This window comes from Adelges cooleyi, unplaced genomic scaffold, assembly GCF_023614345.1.
Source record: "Adelges cooleyi isolate 19-005CV unplaced genomic scaffold, UGA_ACOO_1.1 ACOO_flye_CR_arks_rails_tigmint_CR_PRNA_2, whole genome shotgun sequence".
NCBI lineage: Eukaryota > Metazoa > Arthropoda > Insecta > Hemiptera > Adelgidae > Adelges > Adelges cooleyi.
In genome coordinates this window covers 7,586,746-7,607,534 of record NW_026095860.1, presented here as the reverse complement: position 1 = coordinate 7,607,534, position 20,789 = coordinate 7,586,746, and the positions used below count along the sequence as shown (strand labels likewise).

At 29.1% G+C, this 20,789-nt stretch overlaps 2 protein-coding genes across 4 annotated transcripts in view; both read left to right on the top strand.

Annotated features, from left to right (window-relative positions):
* Positions 1 to 6,956, top strand: part of LOC126833221 (gastrin/cholecystokinin type B receptor-like) — a 90,683-nt gene extending 83,727 nt beyond the window's left edge. For 2 of the 3 annotated variants that reach the window (XM_050564416.1, XM_050564417.1), the window contains exons 4-9: positions 3,313 to 3,428; positions 4,174 to 4,366; positions 4,504 to 4,637; positions 4,715 to 4,858; positions 5,412 to 5,578; positions 6,269 to 6,956. In XM_050564416.1, the coding sequence (XP_050420373.1) occupies positions 3,313 to 3,428; positions 4,174 to 4,366; positions 4,504 to 4,637; positions 4,715 to 4,858; positions 5,412 to 5,578; positions 6,269 to 6,449 (935 nt within the window). In that variant the 3' untranslated portion in view covers positions 6,450 to 6,956. The remainder of the gene's footprint in view (positions 1 to 3,312; positions 3,429 to 4,173; positions 4,367 to 4,503; positions 4,638 to 4,714; positions 4,859 to 5,411; positions 5,579 to 6,268) is intronic. The other variant, XM_050564419.1, reaches the window with a different exon arrangement.
* Positions 6,957 to 9,765: 2,809 nt separating this feature from the next.
* On the top strand, positions 9,766 to 16,653 carry LOC126833744 (transferrin-like). The gene is made up of 14 exons (XM_050565253.1): positions 9,766 to 10,127; positions 10,278 to 10,389; positions 10,764 to 10,894; positions 12,319 to 12,461; positions 13,013 to 13,157; positions 13,341 to 13,498; positions 13,596 to 13,720; positions 13,800 to 14,201; positions 15,214 to 15,368; positions 15,448 to 15,588; positions 15,673 to 15,795; positions 15,860 to 15,984; positions 16,072 to 16,236; positions 16,334 to 16,653. The coding sequence occupies exons 1-14, from the start codon at positions 10,052 to 10,054 to the stop codon at positions 16,529 to 16,531; spliced, it is 2,199 nt and encodes a 732-aa protein (XP_050421210.1). The 5' UTR covers positions 9,766 to 10,051; the 3' UTR covers positions 16,532 to 16,653.
* The last annotated feature ends 4,136 nt before the right edge of the window (positions 16,654 to 20,789 follow it).

Below are 20,789 nucleotides of genomic sequence, written 5' to 3'. Positions count from 1 at the left end.
TTCGATTGTGTTAGCCTAGATGGCCATAAACGATAATAGGCATTAAAATCGTATGCTCAAGTGAAAAATAAACATTTAAAACACATATTAAATAACAAATAACACACTTCTTACTAAAACTATTATTATTTATTAACGAGTTAAACAACGGACAAGTTATTTAAAGTATAAAATATTACTATCGATTAAAATCGAACACAATATTATTATGTATAAATTACTACCTTTAAAATTCGCCACTCAATTGTCTAATGTATACAAGACTGATGTCTCTGTTGAGCAAATTTATTAATTCGTAAAAACATTTATTATTTTTCATTTCGTTTGAAACATTGTTGTTACCATTGTTTGCTTATTGTAAATATTTATATTATATTCTACCGAACGTATTTATTAATTATAGGCTTGTTTCGTTTAGATTATAAATATGCGCCAGTAAAGAACACTGGAATGTACGAGTATAAAACTAAATAAGCGAACATAATACTCCAATAACGACACAATTCGGATATAATTAAAAAAGGGGAAAACATTTACCTCGTGATACTGTTAAGGCCTTGGAGCACATACGATTAACGCGTGGATACATAAAAGTGGAACAAAAACATTTGTATGCATACGAGGCGGATCATTTGCAGTCAATAATATAACAAACAAAATACCAAGAATACCAGGAAAATCGAAACCAAATGAAATTCTCCAAGCATTTGAATGATTTTATTTGCGTACACTAACAAAAAACGGACCTGTGCAAAAACAATATTTCCAGAATTGGAACAAAAAATATTTAACAAATACTTATACAACAACAAAAATGTATTTAAATATGTACACTATTTTACATGCATTAAGTATAAATACAGTTTTTGTACTTTTTTAGTTACCAAAAGATAGTCGACGGCAGTCAAACTATTAGGTATAGATAGTACAATATAATAATTAAGCACACCGAATATTGAACCAACTTAATACTAACATTAATATAAATGCTATTTCGTAATGTAGTTTTTATCGTTAGATGTTCGTTAATCAAACATTTTTGAATTCTTAAGAATACTAGTAATAAAAAGGTAGTGTGACATTAAACAAAATTTTAAAACTTGCCTATAAATTATTCAAGAACCAGACGTCATCACGTACATTCTAAAGCCGGTCCCACACACTCGTGTACTTGACGATCATCATCATCGCGGATGCTGCCGAATTATTCGCCGATATTTATATGAACTCCGAGTCGTCTAGGAGACACAACATTATTGTTTATACGAATATTCGTTATCTCTTTGACATGGTCATATTTAACGACAGGCGACAACCATCGGGAAACGACAAGTGACTCGCCGAGTAAAAATAATTGTCATACTTAACGATTAAACATCTCCTACACGACTCGTAAAGCATAGCGATTGACGATTATTCTTGAAACGATTGAAACTTTATTATTTTATCAAAAGTTGAAGAACAGCGGTCAAGACGTGTATACATAAAATAAGTTCTAGGGTACACGTGTCCGGATACGTTTAACAAAAAAACTCTAAAGCGGAAAACCCTCACGTTAAGATCTTAACAAAATTAAATAAATAAAAAATCTTCAAAGCTATGATATTAAGCCTCATTTTCAAATATAGAACAAATCTATTACTATTGATATACATTGTGTTGCTCGCGCAAAAGCCCTATGTATACAATTATTAAAAAATATGTACACAAGTTAACAATGTGGATGCTATACTCATAGAAATATGAGAAATATATTCAACCTTATGCATATAAACTCAAGTACATACTTATGCGAATTAATGACTCCGTATAAACGTAAAAAAATATGTTGGTACCTATATTAGGTACGTCATATTAAGTATTTTTTTTAAAAGATTTAATGCCATTAATATTTGATCAGATAGTTAAAAAATGTATCAAGCTTACTTCATGTACCTAATTAATAATAAATAATTACAAACCTTTATACCATCATTTCCATCATATTGTATAAAACAAAGGCACACTTTGTTACTTATGAACGATCATTATTCATGAATAATATTTATTTAGAATAATAATAAATTACATTGTTATATGCCTCTCACCATCATTTCTCCATACTCGTTCTTAATAATCAGTCCTGCTACTGGCTACATTCTAAATCTAAATTCTGGATTTCTGACTTTAATAATTTATGAACCTTTCAACAACTTTATAACAACAGAAATTACATGCTATATTGTTCAAATATTTTCGAAGGCATTTCTCTAACACAGTATGTCTAACTCGCTAAAAAAATATTTTTCTTGCTATTTTAAGTTTTTACTTTTTAAACTTGCTTTAATTTAAAACGCGACTAATATTTACTTCTTTGAGTTGGAAGAGTAATACCTATATAATTGATCTTTAGACTATTGTTTAGAAAATATATGAGTTAATATGCATTCCTTGTGTTAAAAGAAAAAACTTACACTTACATTTCTTATGGTTTTATTGCATTCCACTCGATCCTAATAACTTTACATTTAATACCTATTTATTATTTGAACAAAATATACAATTGTAAGTCGAAGATAAATTATATATTATAAGATATATTATAGTTCCTAGTTTCGAAATAACATTCACTTAAGAAAAAAAATTATTTCTATAAACTAATTCTTAATGCAAACAGGTATAAAACAAATTTATAACAAACAACGAGCACAAACTATGACTGAAGAACAAATTGTTTTTTATTAATTACAACACTACCTAATTAATATTTACATTTTAATACGACAATTTTAAAAATACATCAAATTATATACATGTCTATTTTATGAATATTTTAAAGTAAACAGCTTCCGTTAATTTGGTTTTATGAGAAAAATAATTGTATACATTAAAATTAGATTTGATATATTTCTTTGAACTTCAGAGCAGAAAATGTTCATTCGACAAATATAGTATGCATTTATGAAAACAGACATTTTCTAGAACATTTATATTGTTTATGTTTCGTTTTCTTCGTTAAGAAGAGCAACTACAATAAAATATGTTAAGTCACTTTTAACATATACCCAAAGTAAACAAATTTACATTATTATTTTTTAATGTATACACTATACAAGTAATTTATATTTATAAATTATTTATTTTATGTAAATAAAACCATAACATATTGTTTACAAAACATATATTTATAAATAATATATTTGATTTAGAGTATCTCAACTCCAAAGAATGATTAATAAATTAATAAATTCATTTCCTTGGGTATTTTTGCATTGAATAGCATAACAATGTTACATAGTTAAACAATATTAAACATATATTCATGTTTTACAGGTGTATCTGTTGGTGCAAGTGTGTTTACTATAGCTGCCATGAGTATTGATCGGTACTTAGCAATCGAGCATTCCATGTCATTCAGAAAAGTACTTAATCGAAAATCAACAATATATGTGAGTACCTAATAAATTTGCTTACATTATAATTTTATTCAAGTATTTAAATACTTAATTGAATGCCATTTTATACCAATTTTCAACAAACCGTTTATACTTTGGACCAACATTGCGTTTACTCTATTCACATATTTTGCGATTACTCCCACTTGAACAGATTGACTGGTCTGCCAACGTGCAAGTATTCCGAAACGTTGGCAGACCAGTAAATCTGTTCAAGTGGAAGTAACCGCAATTATGTAAATAGTGTAAATAAAATACCCCACTTAAGTTTCAATAATTTTTCAACATTGCGTTGTTCTGATTCGTTTCCATAGAAGCCAATACTATTGTAGTTCATACAAGGTAGCAAAAATAAAATGTTCCAAAAGAAGGTGCCTTATTATTTAAATCGCTTAAAGAACAAACCAGGGAAGTGCTTAAAATATATTTTATATATGTAGTAAACTTTAAATAAATCTAATTTTTGTTGTAGATATTTCACATCACACTATGTAATTTATGATGACCTATTTCGGACTTAGCGAATTAAAGAATTATTTGATTTATTATTTTAATACAATTTATCATACAGTATTTTGTATTTTAAACACCCTCTATTTGGGTATTGTGTTCGTTTCTGTTAATACTAAATTAAAAATGTAATCAATATAATGTATAATAAGTGCTAATAGGCTATATTCGACCTAATTAAAATCGCTATTCTTTGGGGTTTTGACTAAAAAAAAAAGTTTTTTTTCAGGTAATACTAGCGTTATGGCTCGTATCTATGATAATATTCGGCCCAGTTTTGTGGGTCCGCCAAACGGAATCTGTAGAGTTGGGAGACGACCCAATTTTGATTGATGCTATCCACAGGTATGGACTCGCGTGGTGCATTGAAGATTGGGGCACCGCACACACCAAGTCTAGTACCTTATCAAAACACGCTTATGGTAAATTAGTTACACAATGTATAATATACATTTATCTTTGACTGTATACAAACGTACCGATTCATAGATATACTTAAAACTCTAGTTGAAGATTTTTGATCGATACATCATTTGTTAATTTTTTTTTTTCTTTTTAGGTGTTCTATGTTTTGTATTGGTTTACGCAACACCAGGGTTACTAGTAACTGGAGCCTACACGTTGATGGGCCGTAGACTCTGGGCAGTTCGCCCACCATTCGATGACCAACAGGGAATGATAAGTGTTCAGCAGGTTAATTGATTTTTTTTACGCTATTTACACTTTAATTTACAATCCTAATTTTGTATTGCTGTTTTATTATTTTTCAGGTCAGAATGGTTCGCGAAAGACGCAGAGTAGCAAGAATCCTATTTTTTCTAGCAGTCATATTTGCGCTGTGTTGGCTTCCATATAATCTGTTGACACTTTTTTTAGATTTAGATCTCAGTCTAAGTCAGATCGGTTTGGACCAGGTATTTATTGGAGCCTGTTTTCTAAGTTAACATAATATATGTATTAATAGTAAATTAATCAATTCTAACAATAATTCTAAAGTATACTTAATACTGATAGATTATTTTGTTTTTAGTTACTGAGATTTTTGCTATTTCTGCACAATACAGAAATGTAAATAAATCAACGAATTTAAGATTTAACTCTTTTACAATTCAACAATTATTTTTAAGTTTACGAATGGAACATAAACATTCACCATCCAGTTCAAGACTGCAACAGCTCAAAAAAAAATAATATTTTTATTGCGTCTATTGTAATTGTTTTAAAAAAAGAAAGTTATGACGTAAATAACTAATTTTTCAATTTGTTTGAGTAGTTGCAGTCTTAAACTGTATAGTCGATATTATATAAATAATGTTATAATGGAACATATATCTATATAATATATTACATATTGTAAATATGTACCTGTGAAATATGATTGTTTAAAAATCAAAATAATAAGAACGAATATATAAAATAATACTGAATCGTATTTATTTACTCAATAGTATTGGTTTTGGTTTTTAGGAGTGTTTAATGAAATGGTACCCATTTACCCTACTACTCGGTCATGCTAATTCAGCAATCAATCCTTTGCTATACTGCTTTATGACCAGAAATTTTCGTAGAACTATCAAAGGATTTGTATTCAATACGGGTATTGCTAAACCCAGGAGGAGGAATCGGTGCAAAGTAAGTTGATAGTCTGCAACTTCCCAAAGAAATTATACTACAAATCTATAATTTATGTACACCTATTTAAGAATTCTACTTTAATCGGCATTATCGTTAACTTACGTGACACAATGGGTACAAGGCTTCTAACTTGGTATAATAGATTTTTGATTGGGATTTGTTCGAACACTTAATAGAGGTACATCGCATAAACTCTACTTATTTGGGAGTACGATACCTATCCAGATGTATATTTTATGTGTGGGCTTCATTATGACCTCACAAACTGTAAACGTGTACAAACGTAAGACTAATCAAATTAATTGTAATATCAACTGTACTGTAAATCATGTTATTGCGTACAGCGGTTTCGATTAATGTGTCGTTTAACGTTAGTTCTAAACTGATTTAAAATAACAAAGAAACGCGTCGCTGTTCGCTCAAAATAACGCTTTCAATAATTAAACAATACAACTTAATACATATTACAATATTCATAAAATAATAACATTGAATTTGGCGACATATGCATTACAGTTTACTAAATGGATTTTAAGGGTGTTCGGCGGAGTAGGTGTAGGGGGTTGAAACCTTCCCCGAAAATTACGCGAAGCCAATACTACCAAAACGCCTGTATTGATGTATTGTGCCATTGAATATTAATAGTTTATACAATTTAAATGATCAATCTGGAATTTTAATTAATCGGTTTCAGAAAGGGTTGACAGAAAGGAGCACAACAAGTGGATACGGCTCGTTCCGCAACCCACGTCGGCTGTGTTTCACGCTGGCCCAATTACGCCACAACAATACAATCCAAACGCGGACTGCCACCATATCAAACCTTGCTGTTCTATAAACGGACACGTCAACTCAGAATTCGTACTATAAAAAAAAAATTGTGTAAGAAACCATCACCACTGGATAGTGGAGGATTACATATTTTATTATTGTCCAACATTTACCAGAGTAGTCTATAAAATGGACTTAAGTCTAATATTTATATTATATTTATTTAAAGTGTTAAATGCAATTTTGCTCCAACTCAATAATATATTATGTGTTTCATCATATTTTAACACTGAAACGTACAAACTTCTTTGTTCTTTTATTTTTATTTCTTGGTTAATACAATATATACCTAATAATATAATATAATATATTGTATATTGTTGTAAAATACATTACCTACATTGTATATAGAAAGTGTGTAAACGTAAACTAACTTCATTGTACAGTGCAGTGTAGTTACTGTTCTTCTAATTTGTATTACATATTAAAACCGATAATTTAAGAATTGCAATTTTGCTTATGATCTTAATTACCTGATGTATGTATTAGTAACGTGTTAAGTCTATTTTACCATTATAAATTATACTTAAATGATCGAAAAGTAAAACAATGCCTATACATTTTGTAACAATATGTGTTCTTGTATATGTGTATCATAATTAAAATTTGCATTTATTCCAAAATGTATATAGCATAATAAATTATAATCGTAGTAAACCAGATTTGAACCACACCTACCGGGATTTCCGAACATGTTTAATGGAATTCCCACTTAATAATATATATGCAGTTTTTTTTAAGTTATTTCAAATTTAACAATAACTTATATATTTTCGTGTTCCGAAGGATAATGTTGACACACTAATAAATTAGGACGACACACCTGAATATACACTTGCATCTTAAACCATTCACTTTAACACATCGGTCAACCGCACTTTTCCTGAGATACCTATCTAACGATTCACTGACTTATTTAGTAAATTAGTAAATCCATGAATATAAAGAATGAAAAACAATCATATTAAAAAAATTGGTTATAGCCTATAAGTTAAGCTAAAGTATTTAAAACTGTTTTTGCTTATTTGTATTGTACCGTCTGAATTTTTAAATAATAAATAACTATAACGAACAACATTTTTACAATTTGTACTTGACAAAGCGAATTCTATATATTTTGCTATATATAAAAGCCAACGAAAGTAAAACAATCATTATATTTCGTTCGTACTGCCTAAACTTTAAATGTATAAATAGTTAAGAATCAGTGTAATTTATTTAATTAATACACTATATTACTTTATACTGTCACTGATTTATAAAATAATCTAGAAAAAATATTATATTTTAGAAGTGACACAACTAGTTTAACTGACTATGGCTCGATGCGGTACTTAATAGTTAAAAGGGTTTGCAATAATGTGTTTCTCGTGTTCTTTAGTTTGCCCAAAAGTTGTTTTTTTTCGAGAGAGATTCCCGCTTTATAGTATAATATTGCCCGAGGTGCGAGGACTGCAAATCGTTTTATTTAGTTATTACTTCGAAGCGTGTATAAGTTAAAATAACTTTCTAACTTCTCCGATTCCCATTCGTATCAGTTAAACTCATTGATAGACGCAAGTTTCTAATTTTTGAAATTTTACCGTTAAAACTGTACTATACAAGAAAAAAGCATAGTAGAATCAAACCTTTTATGAGTATATATAATTTTCACAAAAACATGTAATATATTTTGGTAGTATTACAGATTAGTAGTATTACAAAACCTCTTTCCTTAACTGTTTTTCTAATACACCAATTATTTCGATTGTGATAATATGGTGCGGATTTTCCACCACACGCGAAGAGCTACACCGGCACAACAATGCATTCACTTAATTTGGGTTTCATAATAAAAGTCTGTGAGTCATATTTACTTATACGTGTATATCTAATTGTGTTTTACTTTTATACTAAAGTATAACAATTAAAAAATAAATTATTATAAAAGTTCTTTTAACGTTAACGAACTCTAAAAATTAAAAGCATTAAAGAAAAATATCAAAGTACGAAAAATACCTAATTTAAAAAAAAATACTGACAGTATAGAAAGTGCGCCAATATTTTTAGTTCCGATGCTATAGTTGTTTTCGAATGTGTAAACGGACTACTATCGGCACTACATCACCTGTACAGTTTACTACTGGCCTTCACATGAGAAATGTACACAATATGTACTTGTAGTATATGTTAATTTCAACTTTTAAAATATATGAGTTAGACCCACATCCTAGCTTAGTGATGAAGCATGGTAGTACAACCGTAAAATTAATGATAATATCGTATAGCCCGTTTCAAAAGTTTGCCTCCCTCGCGGAAAAAAAATGAACGTTGGATCAACTAAAATTATGGTAAATAGGGAGACAATACATTTATAGTTAGAATAACTAAATAAAAACTAATTATTTAGTTAATTTAAGTTCCAACTATACATTTATGATCCAACTATGTATTTTTTTACGTGCTATCTAAAAAAAATTAAATGACAGTCCTACTTATAGTATTATTATGGTTCCGAAATCCGAACACACTTTGATAAAAAAAAATATAAAATGTACGTTTTACCTAATCAACAAATATTACAGCTTTAGTCGTTCTAATTCCATAATGTTATCTCATAAAATAAAAGATAATGATTCGTCTTACAAATATTTAATTTCTGCCTTTTTAGTTGTACCTACCTATGTAGGTAGGTATTTTAGTTGTAACTACCTATGTATATGTTAAATAACTACTAATAATAATATACTGTTAAGTTACACTGTATACTAAATAAGTATACAAATTCAATATTATACAGGTTAAAAAATATAAAATGTGCTAGTCCAACTGATAAAAATATATCAATATAAATGTAATAATTTGAAATTATATAATATAGAAAAAATGGTTGAAATACTGTTTGTTATAATTGAAATAGTAGGTTTGTACATATTTAATAATTGGATATTTTTCTCGAGCATAAATCAACAAAACATCTGGTTTGTGTGTATGATTTGAATTTCGACGCTATTAAAAAACAATAAAAAGTTTTGACTTTGATATTAAACATTTGCGATCAGTAATTTTGATGTAGCGCAGCGGCAGAAATAGTAATTTTCGTATGGCCTATTCCATTTAGATTTATAATATGTAACAATAATTTAAAAGCCGTAAACTGGAAATATACGGAAAATCCTACCTGGTCTTGTTTTTTTTTTAACGTACCTAGGATAAGCAACCTGGTTCGACAAACTAGTACGAAACACGTTCAGCTGATGTGTCATGTGTTCATTCAAGGTAAACCAGAAATTACTTGTTTAACTGAATAACAGTATCTCGGTGCCCAATATCCATTACCCATCCCATAGCTCATGTTACATTTAGCATTGGAAACGCCAGACGTGTATTGTGTATAATCTTTTTGATAATGAGCTCGCACTGACCACCCGGCTTTTATCTGTGTTAGCACTTTGTTTTCGTTTAGTAATTACTCGGCCACGGTAGCGAGAGTATTGTTTCTGCGTACACCGTAGAAACCTTTTGGTATTAACAAAGAATACTTTCTTTTTTTAAATACCGAATTGAAGGTTTTTCCTTTTAACAAACATGTGATTATAAATTTAATATTAGCGTACGCAATACATTATAGTAAACGAAAAACGAGTTTTTAGTGACCAGAGATGTATTCGTTGTTTTTTATCTTCATATTATATCATGTAACCGTATTGCCATTTTTAACACAAGCCGACGAGAAATGTAAGTTTACAATAATTTAAAATATTTTATTTTTGCATATTCCTTTTTTTTTTTGTACTCGGCAAAGTAGCACTGATTACATTTTAAGTGATTTTTACACTATAAAACATGTGTATGATACTAAAACTTTCCACATCGTTTTATTTTCAGATAAAATTTGCGTAGTATCGAATTACAACGGAAATGATAAAACTAAAACACATTGTCCCGCTTTATCCCGACAAATAAACAGTGAGGTCGAATGCGAGTTCGCAAACGATAGGTTTGTAATTTACAAGAAAACATCAATATAATCGATTCTAAAAATAATGCCTATTGTTAAACTACAGAAAACATAAATTAAGGGTACAGGGGAAAATACAGGAAAGGCACTTTTTAAAAATGACAATTTTGTTATAAAATTCGCTTCGATACAAAACGAATCTGTGCTTTATTTTTAAGCATGATTATAAACAAAAATTAAACATATTTTTAACATTTTTTAGCATTACTTGAACATGTTTTTCATGGTTTTTTCCTTGTACCCTTCAATTACTCTTAGTATATACCGTTGGTTGTATAAAATATTATAAGATGCTTTTATTTTTATGGAGAGTTAAAATTATTGAATTTTAATTAATCGTTGTTTCTCACAAGAACGCATTGCATAAGGAAAATGCTCGCTGGGGACGCGGATTTTGGAGTTTTTCAACCTGAAGAAATATCGTATGCGTCCCAATGGAACGATTTCCTAAGCGTCACAAACGAAATACGTTTATCTGAAAATGGTTTGTAGTTTATAATTAACGTAACAAAAAAAATATGGACTAAATCGTTTGAATGTATTTAACATTTTAATACACAAACAAAAATCTACTACTATCTGGCTAAATAAAGCTATAACAAAAAAAATAAAAAATAAATCTACTAAAAATTCCAACTAAATACTTCACACAACTGACTAAAAAACTGTTTTCAAGTTATATTGATGTTAATTCATGCTAGTTCTAGCCATTTTAACTGCAAACAAGAACTTTAAATACATATTGAATAAATATAAAATTATCTATATAATAAGCAGTCAAGTAAAAAAAATACTATAATTAAATAGGAATAATTGTAAAAGGCAATTATACTTAAACTATAATAACATCAGATAATAATGATCATTGTGGAGAAAAATTAAACGACACATGTTGTTTGTTTGAATGATTTACATAAAAAATAATTATATCTACCGCACATATGTTTTCCACATATTATGTAATGTGAAATATTATGTTATTATTATTGTATAATTCATTACATGTTTTATTAGAGACACGCGTATATAATATACAAATTGTATAAAAATATTAAATTTCTTGTATCCAAAGGCGCAATTTAGGGTGTGCTTAATTCTCCCAAAAATATTTACCTTTTTTGAAATAAAGTTAATGGGGAGTAACATATATTCGGTAATTAAGCCCTCTCATTTTTTTAAACATAATTGCGTCCCTGCTTGAAACAATTACAAAAATAAAATATGCCTAATATAATGTGTTAAGACAATATAAATATAATAGTGTCGTCAGTATACAAGGTTTTTACTTAAATTATATAAAAATGGTTTCTTGACGAATTTGCTTTTGGGAAGGGACATCAGTCATTATTCATCGTCCATCGCCGCGCTGTAGAAGGTGGTTGGCGGTTGCAGCTCCTTATTCCTAGACGATTTCTAATTAAACTTAAAATGTCAAATTAAATCATTTAAAAACGTCCGGCGATACTAGGGCAGCTATATTTTATAAAGACAATAGTCAATGACTATTCTGCCCTCCTAAGCAAAAATATCGTAACTCGAAAAACAAATTAAAAACGATTAAATCAAGTAAAATTGTTTGATAATATGTTTTTAAAAATTAAATGATAATTTTAGTTTTTATAGTTACTCGTAGTTTTAAACATAACTAATTTAAATTTATTTTCTAACAAACCTGCATATAAATATTTAATTTTTTTACGAAACAAATAATTGGTTTCATTATAAGTTACCTACTCAAAGAGTACAATTAGAATAACGCACACTAAAAACAATTATTTGTAACAACTAAAATGTACTATGAAATAGACATTGAATGATTCGATACCAATAAAGCATTAATCATTAAGAATAAACGTTAAAATATACTTGTTTTGTATAGAGTATTTATAATATACTTGTTTTGTATAGAGGATTTCGACTACAGCATGGTCGTGTTAGTTAATGAAGAATCTAACATTAGGAGCTTAAATGATTTACGTGGTAAACGTTTATGCCATCCTGGATTTGCTGAAGGTGTAGCTGGAAATGGACGGTCCAATTCAATTTTGCAGGTATTTATATTTACACAAAATAAGTAAGATAAAACAAAATAAGTAAGATAAAACAAAATAAGTTGGATAAAACGTTTAAAAAAAACGTTAATTAGATGAAATTTCAATGTAATTTTATCTGGCTTAATTTAAAACCTTAAAATATCATTCAAATCGGCGAATAAAATACGGTGGTTACCCCGTGTGGTTTCAGACAGAAAATTTTAAATCCATTTAGGTGGCGGAAAATATTTAAACAATAGACTTTTTAGGATCCCCGAGTGTCTTACATCAGTTGGATCACTCTGTATAGTTTTCTGTAATTGTATAATTTCATTTAAATTTAATAATAATCATATCGTAATATAAAATAGTATAGTACAGTGTATACATTATGAAATAACTATTATATTACTAATTTCGAACATATAACATATTATTCAACCGGGATATAGTCGTTTTTAGTAAATGCAATAAACAAAAACACAATACTTACTAAACGCCATATCATACACACTATTCATATTATTGATTGATATTATATATAGATTTTTATGTAATTGTTACTTAAGTACTTTGAGAAGACCATCGTACCCCAAAAATGTAATAGCGAGATGAGTATTATAGAAAATCAAGTACAATCCCTTTCGGAGTTCTTCGGTGAATCGTGCAAAGCTGGTCAATGGGATCCGAATCCCGATGTAGACTATACACTAAGTAAATATAAATTCTAGTTTTTAATTATTATAATAATAATTAGTGTGTAACCCGTCTAGTACACCTTGATTCCTAGCCCGGAAGGCCTTATAAACGTAATAGTCGCCGGGCTCAAGATATACTGGGCGGGTTATACGATACTTGTATGCGTATCTATACTGAACTATGCGGTGTATCTAATAGAAACCAAATATCCAAAGTTATGTGCTCTATGCAAGAATCCATTGGCGTGCAGTTCCAACGATCGGTTTTGGGGCAGACAAGGAGCTTTATTGTGTTTAAGTGATTGTTTTGGAGATATCAGTTGGGCTAGATTATCCGATGTCAGATTACATTTTAACGTACGTATTTGAAACTAGCCATACCTAATTTGGACTGGCGAAGTAATAACTAAACGGCTACAAAATATAAAATAATGACCGTTAATTATTTTTGAAGGGAGATGGCATTAACACGTGTAGCCAGATTAGCTTTTTATGTCCAGATGGATCGCTGCAACCTTTGAACGCCACTAATCCGTGCACTTGGATATCGCGACCGTGGCCCGCCATAGTTGCAAGAAAGTAGGTCTCTCGTGTCCTAATAAGTCTGAATCCTGACAGAAGTCATTATAAGCATAATAGTTTAACGAACGTTTTACAGGTCGGCGGCTACGAGTATTCAGAAAATGATTAACTACTCCAATAACGCCAAAGAATTGAAAAATACCTCGTCCTGGCAATGGTCTCTGAACAATCTACTGATACATTATTTTGAACCAATTACGTCGAATGTAATCAAGAGCCCTAAGGAATATCTTTCGGAATTTCCAGGTTATTTTAATTCCGAAAGTGAAAATAATAAATGCACAAGCCGTACGTTTTCGATGTGCACCGAGAATAGCGATGCTTTCAAAAAATGTCAAACCCTTTCTGATATAGCCGTGACTTACGGAATAGAACCAAATATGAACTGTAGACAGGCCTCAGAATGCGGACAAGAATTAGAAAATGGAGAGTCAGACGTCATGATACTGGACGCAGACAGGATGGCTTCCTATAAACGGTAAAACAGCAATTTAATTATAAAGAATAAAAAGATAAGACCGTAAGTACTAGTATGAACCCGTTTTTTTCATTGAGTTAATAGATATTATAGTATTAATAGCTACATTTATAATTGTCTCATGACAAAGTGTAAGAACAGTGGTCAGGTTACAAACTATAAACGTTATAATTTATTTTAACCTTACATACAATATAAAAAACAATACAATTAAATGCGGGTGGGTATAGTTTAATTTACATGAATAATCTAGGTTGCAAATGTGAAATTAATTAATATAATTTCTATTATAAAGTTATTAAAGCGCTTTATTATTTTGACGCTTTAAACCAAAAAACATTACAAAATTTCGACTACATATGATAGTCCGATTTTAAATCTGTAAGTAGACATGAACTAAAGGGAACGAAAAAACTTAACCAAGTGCCAAAAAATTCAGTAGACTTTTTCCTACGCTCCGTGATCTAGAAACAATTACTAATTCAGTGCACTCTTATCTGCTTTCTTACGACTGTTAAATGTAATTTAAAAGCGGATTGCGCTGGCATCGACAACCTGGGCTATAGTTCAATAGTTTTTCTCATTTTCCCATAATTTTTTTTGGCACTTGGATCACTTTGCTTCGATTTCCGCTTCAATTACAAACCGATTTTTCTTTTTAAATTATTGAAAATATTGACAATTTTTCCTTCCTATTAAATACCGTTTAAAAAATATGATTTTTTAGTAGCTTCAAACTTAATCTTAATATTTTGCATCATACTTTTAGAAAATCTATATGCTTTTTGATGTAGAGTTCTTTATTAAGTCTTATAGATAAATCTCTCTAAATTGTAAATATTTCAAATCCAACATGTAACCATGTAACGCAAAATGCAGCCTAAATTTTTTATAGATTATATACCCGAAGTGTTTAAGCCCCTCATGCGATCTTTCTTATTTGCTCCAATGATAAAACCCCAATGCCTTATAATTTCTGCGTAAAAACTAACGAACTCTGTTCTAATTTCAGAATGTACCATACAAAAAAAACAGTACTTTACGCTACATCGTTATATCATCGCATGTATCGTAAGGTCAGTGCAGTAATGCTTAAGAAAAAAGCTGTAAAAAGTCTTGAACAGCTCAGAGGGAAAATTGGATGCTTTCCTTTGTTTGACGGATTTGGTACATTTTTATTTTTTACCTAAATAGTGCATTGCTTTATTATTGTACTGAACCAAGTATTATTTGATTTATTTTATAGTTTGGAATTCGTTTCTGATAACATCAAAACTAGAAAAATTAGATTTATCCCCAAATAATAGTACTATTAAACATTTCTTTAGTAATAGCTGCGCGATAATAAGTTCAGATCAAAATGCAGTTCCTTCGTGCCAATACGATGGTAATTCACAAACGATTTTACATTGTTTTTATTAATAAATATATACATAAGAAAATGGCGCCTAACAAATTATGGTAATTATAGATATTTTTCCCGAGGAAAGTAACAAAAAAGGATTACTATGGGAAACGTTAGCACTCAGATGCATAATTGAAGGCGGAGGAGATGTAGCATTCGTAAATACTCATCATATCGATAACTATTTAGGTGATTCTTTATGTTACTGTTTACATAACCTAATAAATTGTGTTAACATTATTTTTTTATTCAGGCATATTAAAGACACCGATGAATTTGCAAGATAATTTCAGTGCTTTGAACTTTACAACTGTGTGTGGTTCAAATTATAGTCGTTCTCCGGTGGACTGTCCATTATCATGGTCACACTTTGGCCAAGTAAGGCGCGATATACGATGTTCGCTGAACCATGTACAAATTTATTAGAAAAATAAATAATTTTTGTAATGATAATATTTGTTGTAGATCATTGTGAACCCGAATTTGTCACCTTTGGTCGAATACGAAATTATATCAGTTTTATTAACAATGGATGCGACTTTTGGACGAAAAAGCGAATTCGCTGATACATTACCACCAGTATTCTTGATGTATGGACCGCATGACAATGTAGCTGATCCATTATTCCCGGTAAAGTTTATTTATTTTATAATAAATAAATTACAACACAATGTTATAAATTAAACAATTAACATGGTTAATATATTTTATATATTTTTATTTACAGGTCGATACAGAGAAGTTAGAGACTGTTAGTCAATTAAGTGAACATCAAGTACCAATTATACCAGAATACGAAACCCATCTACTTCTTTTGAATCAATACAATGATGTTCCCAAATCCTCCTCGAATTTAATGATATCACAATATCCTTTACTATCGCTATTAAATTATTTGTCTATATTTATTTTTATTTTACACTGATAACTATGTATATTTATTCAATACCTGCTGTGATTTACGAGTATTTTACAAAACTGTGTAGTATGTATAATATATTTTTATTGTATACAAATTTTAATTTACCATTATAAACTTATAAAAAAATTTTGAAAAGACATTATTGTCGAAATGTTTTTAGTAAAGTAATTGTTTGTATCAAACATAAATTAAATATTATAACGTACAAATAATTTATGCTGTATTATAGATTTATTTAATTTGTATACACAAGCAGTAGGTAAGTAAAAGTAAAGACATAATATGTACGATGTTCAAAAATTAATAATATTTATGAAAGGAATTTTTTTTTTATAATATTTAACTGAATATGTCTACCATATTCATTATTTACAGTCCGCAACACAGTGTATATTGTAAAAAATAACGTTTTTATGCGTCTTAAAAAGCATAAAATAACCTTCCGGAGGTCTTGGTAAGCAAATAGGACAGGTGAACTAGAAAAACGAGGGGCGCATCTTTCTACTTAGATATTAAAACCTAAGCTTTCATGCTAATGCATCATAGGCGGAGATTGGGGGGTCTTAGCACCCCCAAAATTATCAATAGCCCCCCCAATTATTTGATCACTCATCAAAGTAATAAATTCCTTAATTAATGGAGTAAAAACTAAAATTATTAATAAGAATAAATTAAGAAAATTATTTCAGTTCCAAAACGGCAAAACATTATAACAATGTTTTTGATAATGTTATCATTTAATTTTAATTCAAGTGCTAAATAAAGTTATACATTTTTCAAAAAACGCAATAAATATTGATAAAATTCAAAAGGCTCTAACCCAAAATGTATTTCCCAGCTTATTCAAATTATTTCAAGTCGCCTTTGCCAATTAGTTCACCTACATGCGAACGCAGCTTTTCAGCTATGCGCAAAATTAAGACATAGTTACGTACTAGTATGTTGCAAGACAGGTTTAATAATTCATCCATATTGTACATTGAAAACGATTTAAATATTGATGAAAAAAAATAATTGATATATTTGGATCTAAGAATAGGTACATTGCCTTAAAATAATATGTATTTACTTAAATAATATACAAATATTATATTATAATTATTATGATTTTTATTTATACATTTGTAATGTTATATAGTATTATATATTAATAATTTAGGAGTGTAAATCCCTTGCGGGTCATTTTAGGTAGAAAAATGCTAGCCCCCCCAAAAAATTAATGAAATTTCCGCCTATGTAATGCATTAAGTTATCTCTCATAATGCTGTCTAACCGAACGGATCAGAAAGTGATAGTATGACTATCTAAAATGAAATTTAATGGATTTCCGTGCCACTTGCCTTAAATTTCATTACAAATTGAAAAGACTTAATTGCTATTCTCTTCAAAGTTTGTTTTAAGTAGGTTGCTTCAATATTTTTGTTAACTACCTACTTGCTTAACATTTAAAGTAATGTGGTGCTCAATTTTACATGACATGTCATTAAGTATTATTTTATTTAGAAGAGAAAAGATGATTGTGCATGAATTATGAGTTAAGGTTATGAGTTGGGTTAATGAGAAGATAACGTTATTATATAAACAGACGTGTGAAGTAGTAAAGATGCGCCCCTCGTTTTTCTAGTTTACCTGTCCTATTTGGTTATCAAGACCCCCGGAAGGTTAATTATACTTTTTAAGACACATAAAAACGTTATTTTTAGATTCATTTTTTAATCTACTTTAGTTATTTTGTTCTTTTACGTTTTCGTATGTACGTATCTATGTATTTAAATGTACAATGTTATAAAAGGTTTATAACATGTTATAAAAAATGCTGCATGGTCAGAAGGATTATCATAAGAATCTGTAATCAATTTAAAAGCTTATAATTTTAGATTTATAACTGTATAAATTACCATAAAAGTTGTAAGAAAATGCAAAAAAGTGTAATGATGGGAACGGGTTTGAACCTGGTACCGCTCATATCTGAGCACCGTTCACGCCCAAACGCACCACGCATAATTTTTGCTGGCGGGTGAGAAATAAGTCTTTTTAAATTGCAAGATTCCACCCGGAACGACAAACAAGATTGTGAGTTCATAAAAACGTTATAATAAAAACTAAAAGGTAATATCGACTGCTGCAGCGAAGAAAGTCGTACCTTGATTTTTACTAATTTGGAGGTTATACCAAAAACTTCGGTTCGCGGTCGTAGGGATCCCTTCGGGGCGAACCACTAAAGCCAAGGAACACCTGATAACAAAAACAAATAGTCCTTTCTTTTCTCTGTTTCCGACGAAGAAAATATTTTTAAAAATCGGTCTGAAAGTAAAGGAAACTAGTATAAAAACACATAAAATAAATTAGAATAAGTTACCTAAATCGATTTTAATTTATGAATTTGTAACATGCAGCGCTATCTATACCATAAACTATTTATCTACGTATATCAATCATACATCAGGCTAAACTAAGATAATCACTCATGTTTAATGTTTTCTTAATACAATTAATACATAGGTATATAATAAGTTCATGTGCTAGACGTACAACTTACGAAGTGTAAATTGTCTTAACTTTATAGCTGCAAAAAATGTTTATTAAAATAATAATTAATAATATAATATCCTTGGAACGAAGTTCCTTAACGGTAAAATGTTTTTAATGACTTTTTACAAGTTCAAAATTAGTTTAGCTATCACAATATCATAATATCTACTATTAATAATTTTGGTCAACAACATTTTTAGTTATAACAAATAGGTAATTTAAACGTTAGCAAATAATTACAATTTTTAATCCCTAATTTTATCAATTTTGTCAATACAAAATATAACGTTTAAAAACTCGATCATTTTACCATCGACTCACAATTACTCTGGTCATAGATGTAACGCACATTAATTAAAAATCATTAATGCCCAAATGTTTAATACAATACAATTTTTGTACAAAATTTGCAAAAAATGTGTAAAAAGAATAATTCAAGTTAGTATAACATAAAAAAATTTTTGGGGGGCTTAAAGTCGGCAGCAAACGTCTTTCGTCGACAAACTCTGCTCCCCGTATGTCTCATATATTATCCGCAAACTAATGTGGATTTATATTGACATACTCGAAGGAGAATTCAATCGGCAATTGTTTTTTTTATAATTTTTATGAGAATTAAGTAACGTTGAACGACCGATTCTCGTCGGGAGTTCGAATCAACGCTGTAAGCCTTATGGCTAGTTTGATGCTTGCTACCATCGCGCCCCCTGGCCAGTAGATACTACAACATCAGTATATATACCATGAACATGTAAAAAATGAACACATGGTAGAAGTTGATATTATTATACGTTTATTTAATAAGCGTAAAGAAATACACGAAAAGAAATTACAATTTAATTAAAATAATTAAAATGCCGATCTATTTACCAAAATTCAATAGCTAACAAACTACGCTTTAAGGTGATCAATTTTAAAGTTATACAGTTTTAAAAAGTAAAAGCCAAGCCCCAAGCGATACAAAAATCAGAAGCGCCAGAACTGTAGTTTTTTTTCCTATTACAAATGCAGTAATTATTTAATGAAATCATTTAATTAAGGTATTTTGGGAATTTTTAATATACAAATTTGTTATCAAAAAAAATTATTCAAATTGAGTTGAGTGAGTTTTACAGTAAATAAATACCAATGGACATTAAATTTTAAACTTAAAGGGGCCTTTACACTATCCTTTATTATGGCGCATTGTTAGGCAATTTTTCACTAAAACTTAACATTAAGCTAACATTTTTAAACGTACATATTACTATAAGAAAGAGGATCTATTTTGATTTTTAATTTGTTTTTCCAATTTCTACAACACATAGTTACAATCTCTACTTTTATACCAAAAAATAAGTTTCTACTTTGAACATAGGTACGTCCTCAAAAATAATCCCATTTGTTTTGATAAAACATTTGGTTTTTCTTCATTATATTTACGAAGTATCGATCATGACACCATTTAAAAATAATTTTTAGTTAATTTATAATTTCTATGTGAAAAAATGTAATTTTTAATACAACATAAATAACGAATATTAAAAATTTACTTTGATCGATTTATCAAGCAAGTGAGTATTGAAGAATCTATATCTGTTTTCCAAATTCAAAATTATTGTTGGATCAAGAGTTTTAGAGTAGGTAAAGTTAAAATTAGAATGAGTTGTTTTTGAACAAAATTACGCATGCGTAGAACCCCTTAACATTAAATTGTATAACTTACAAAATTTACTGAAAAAATATTTTT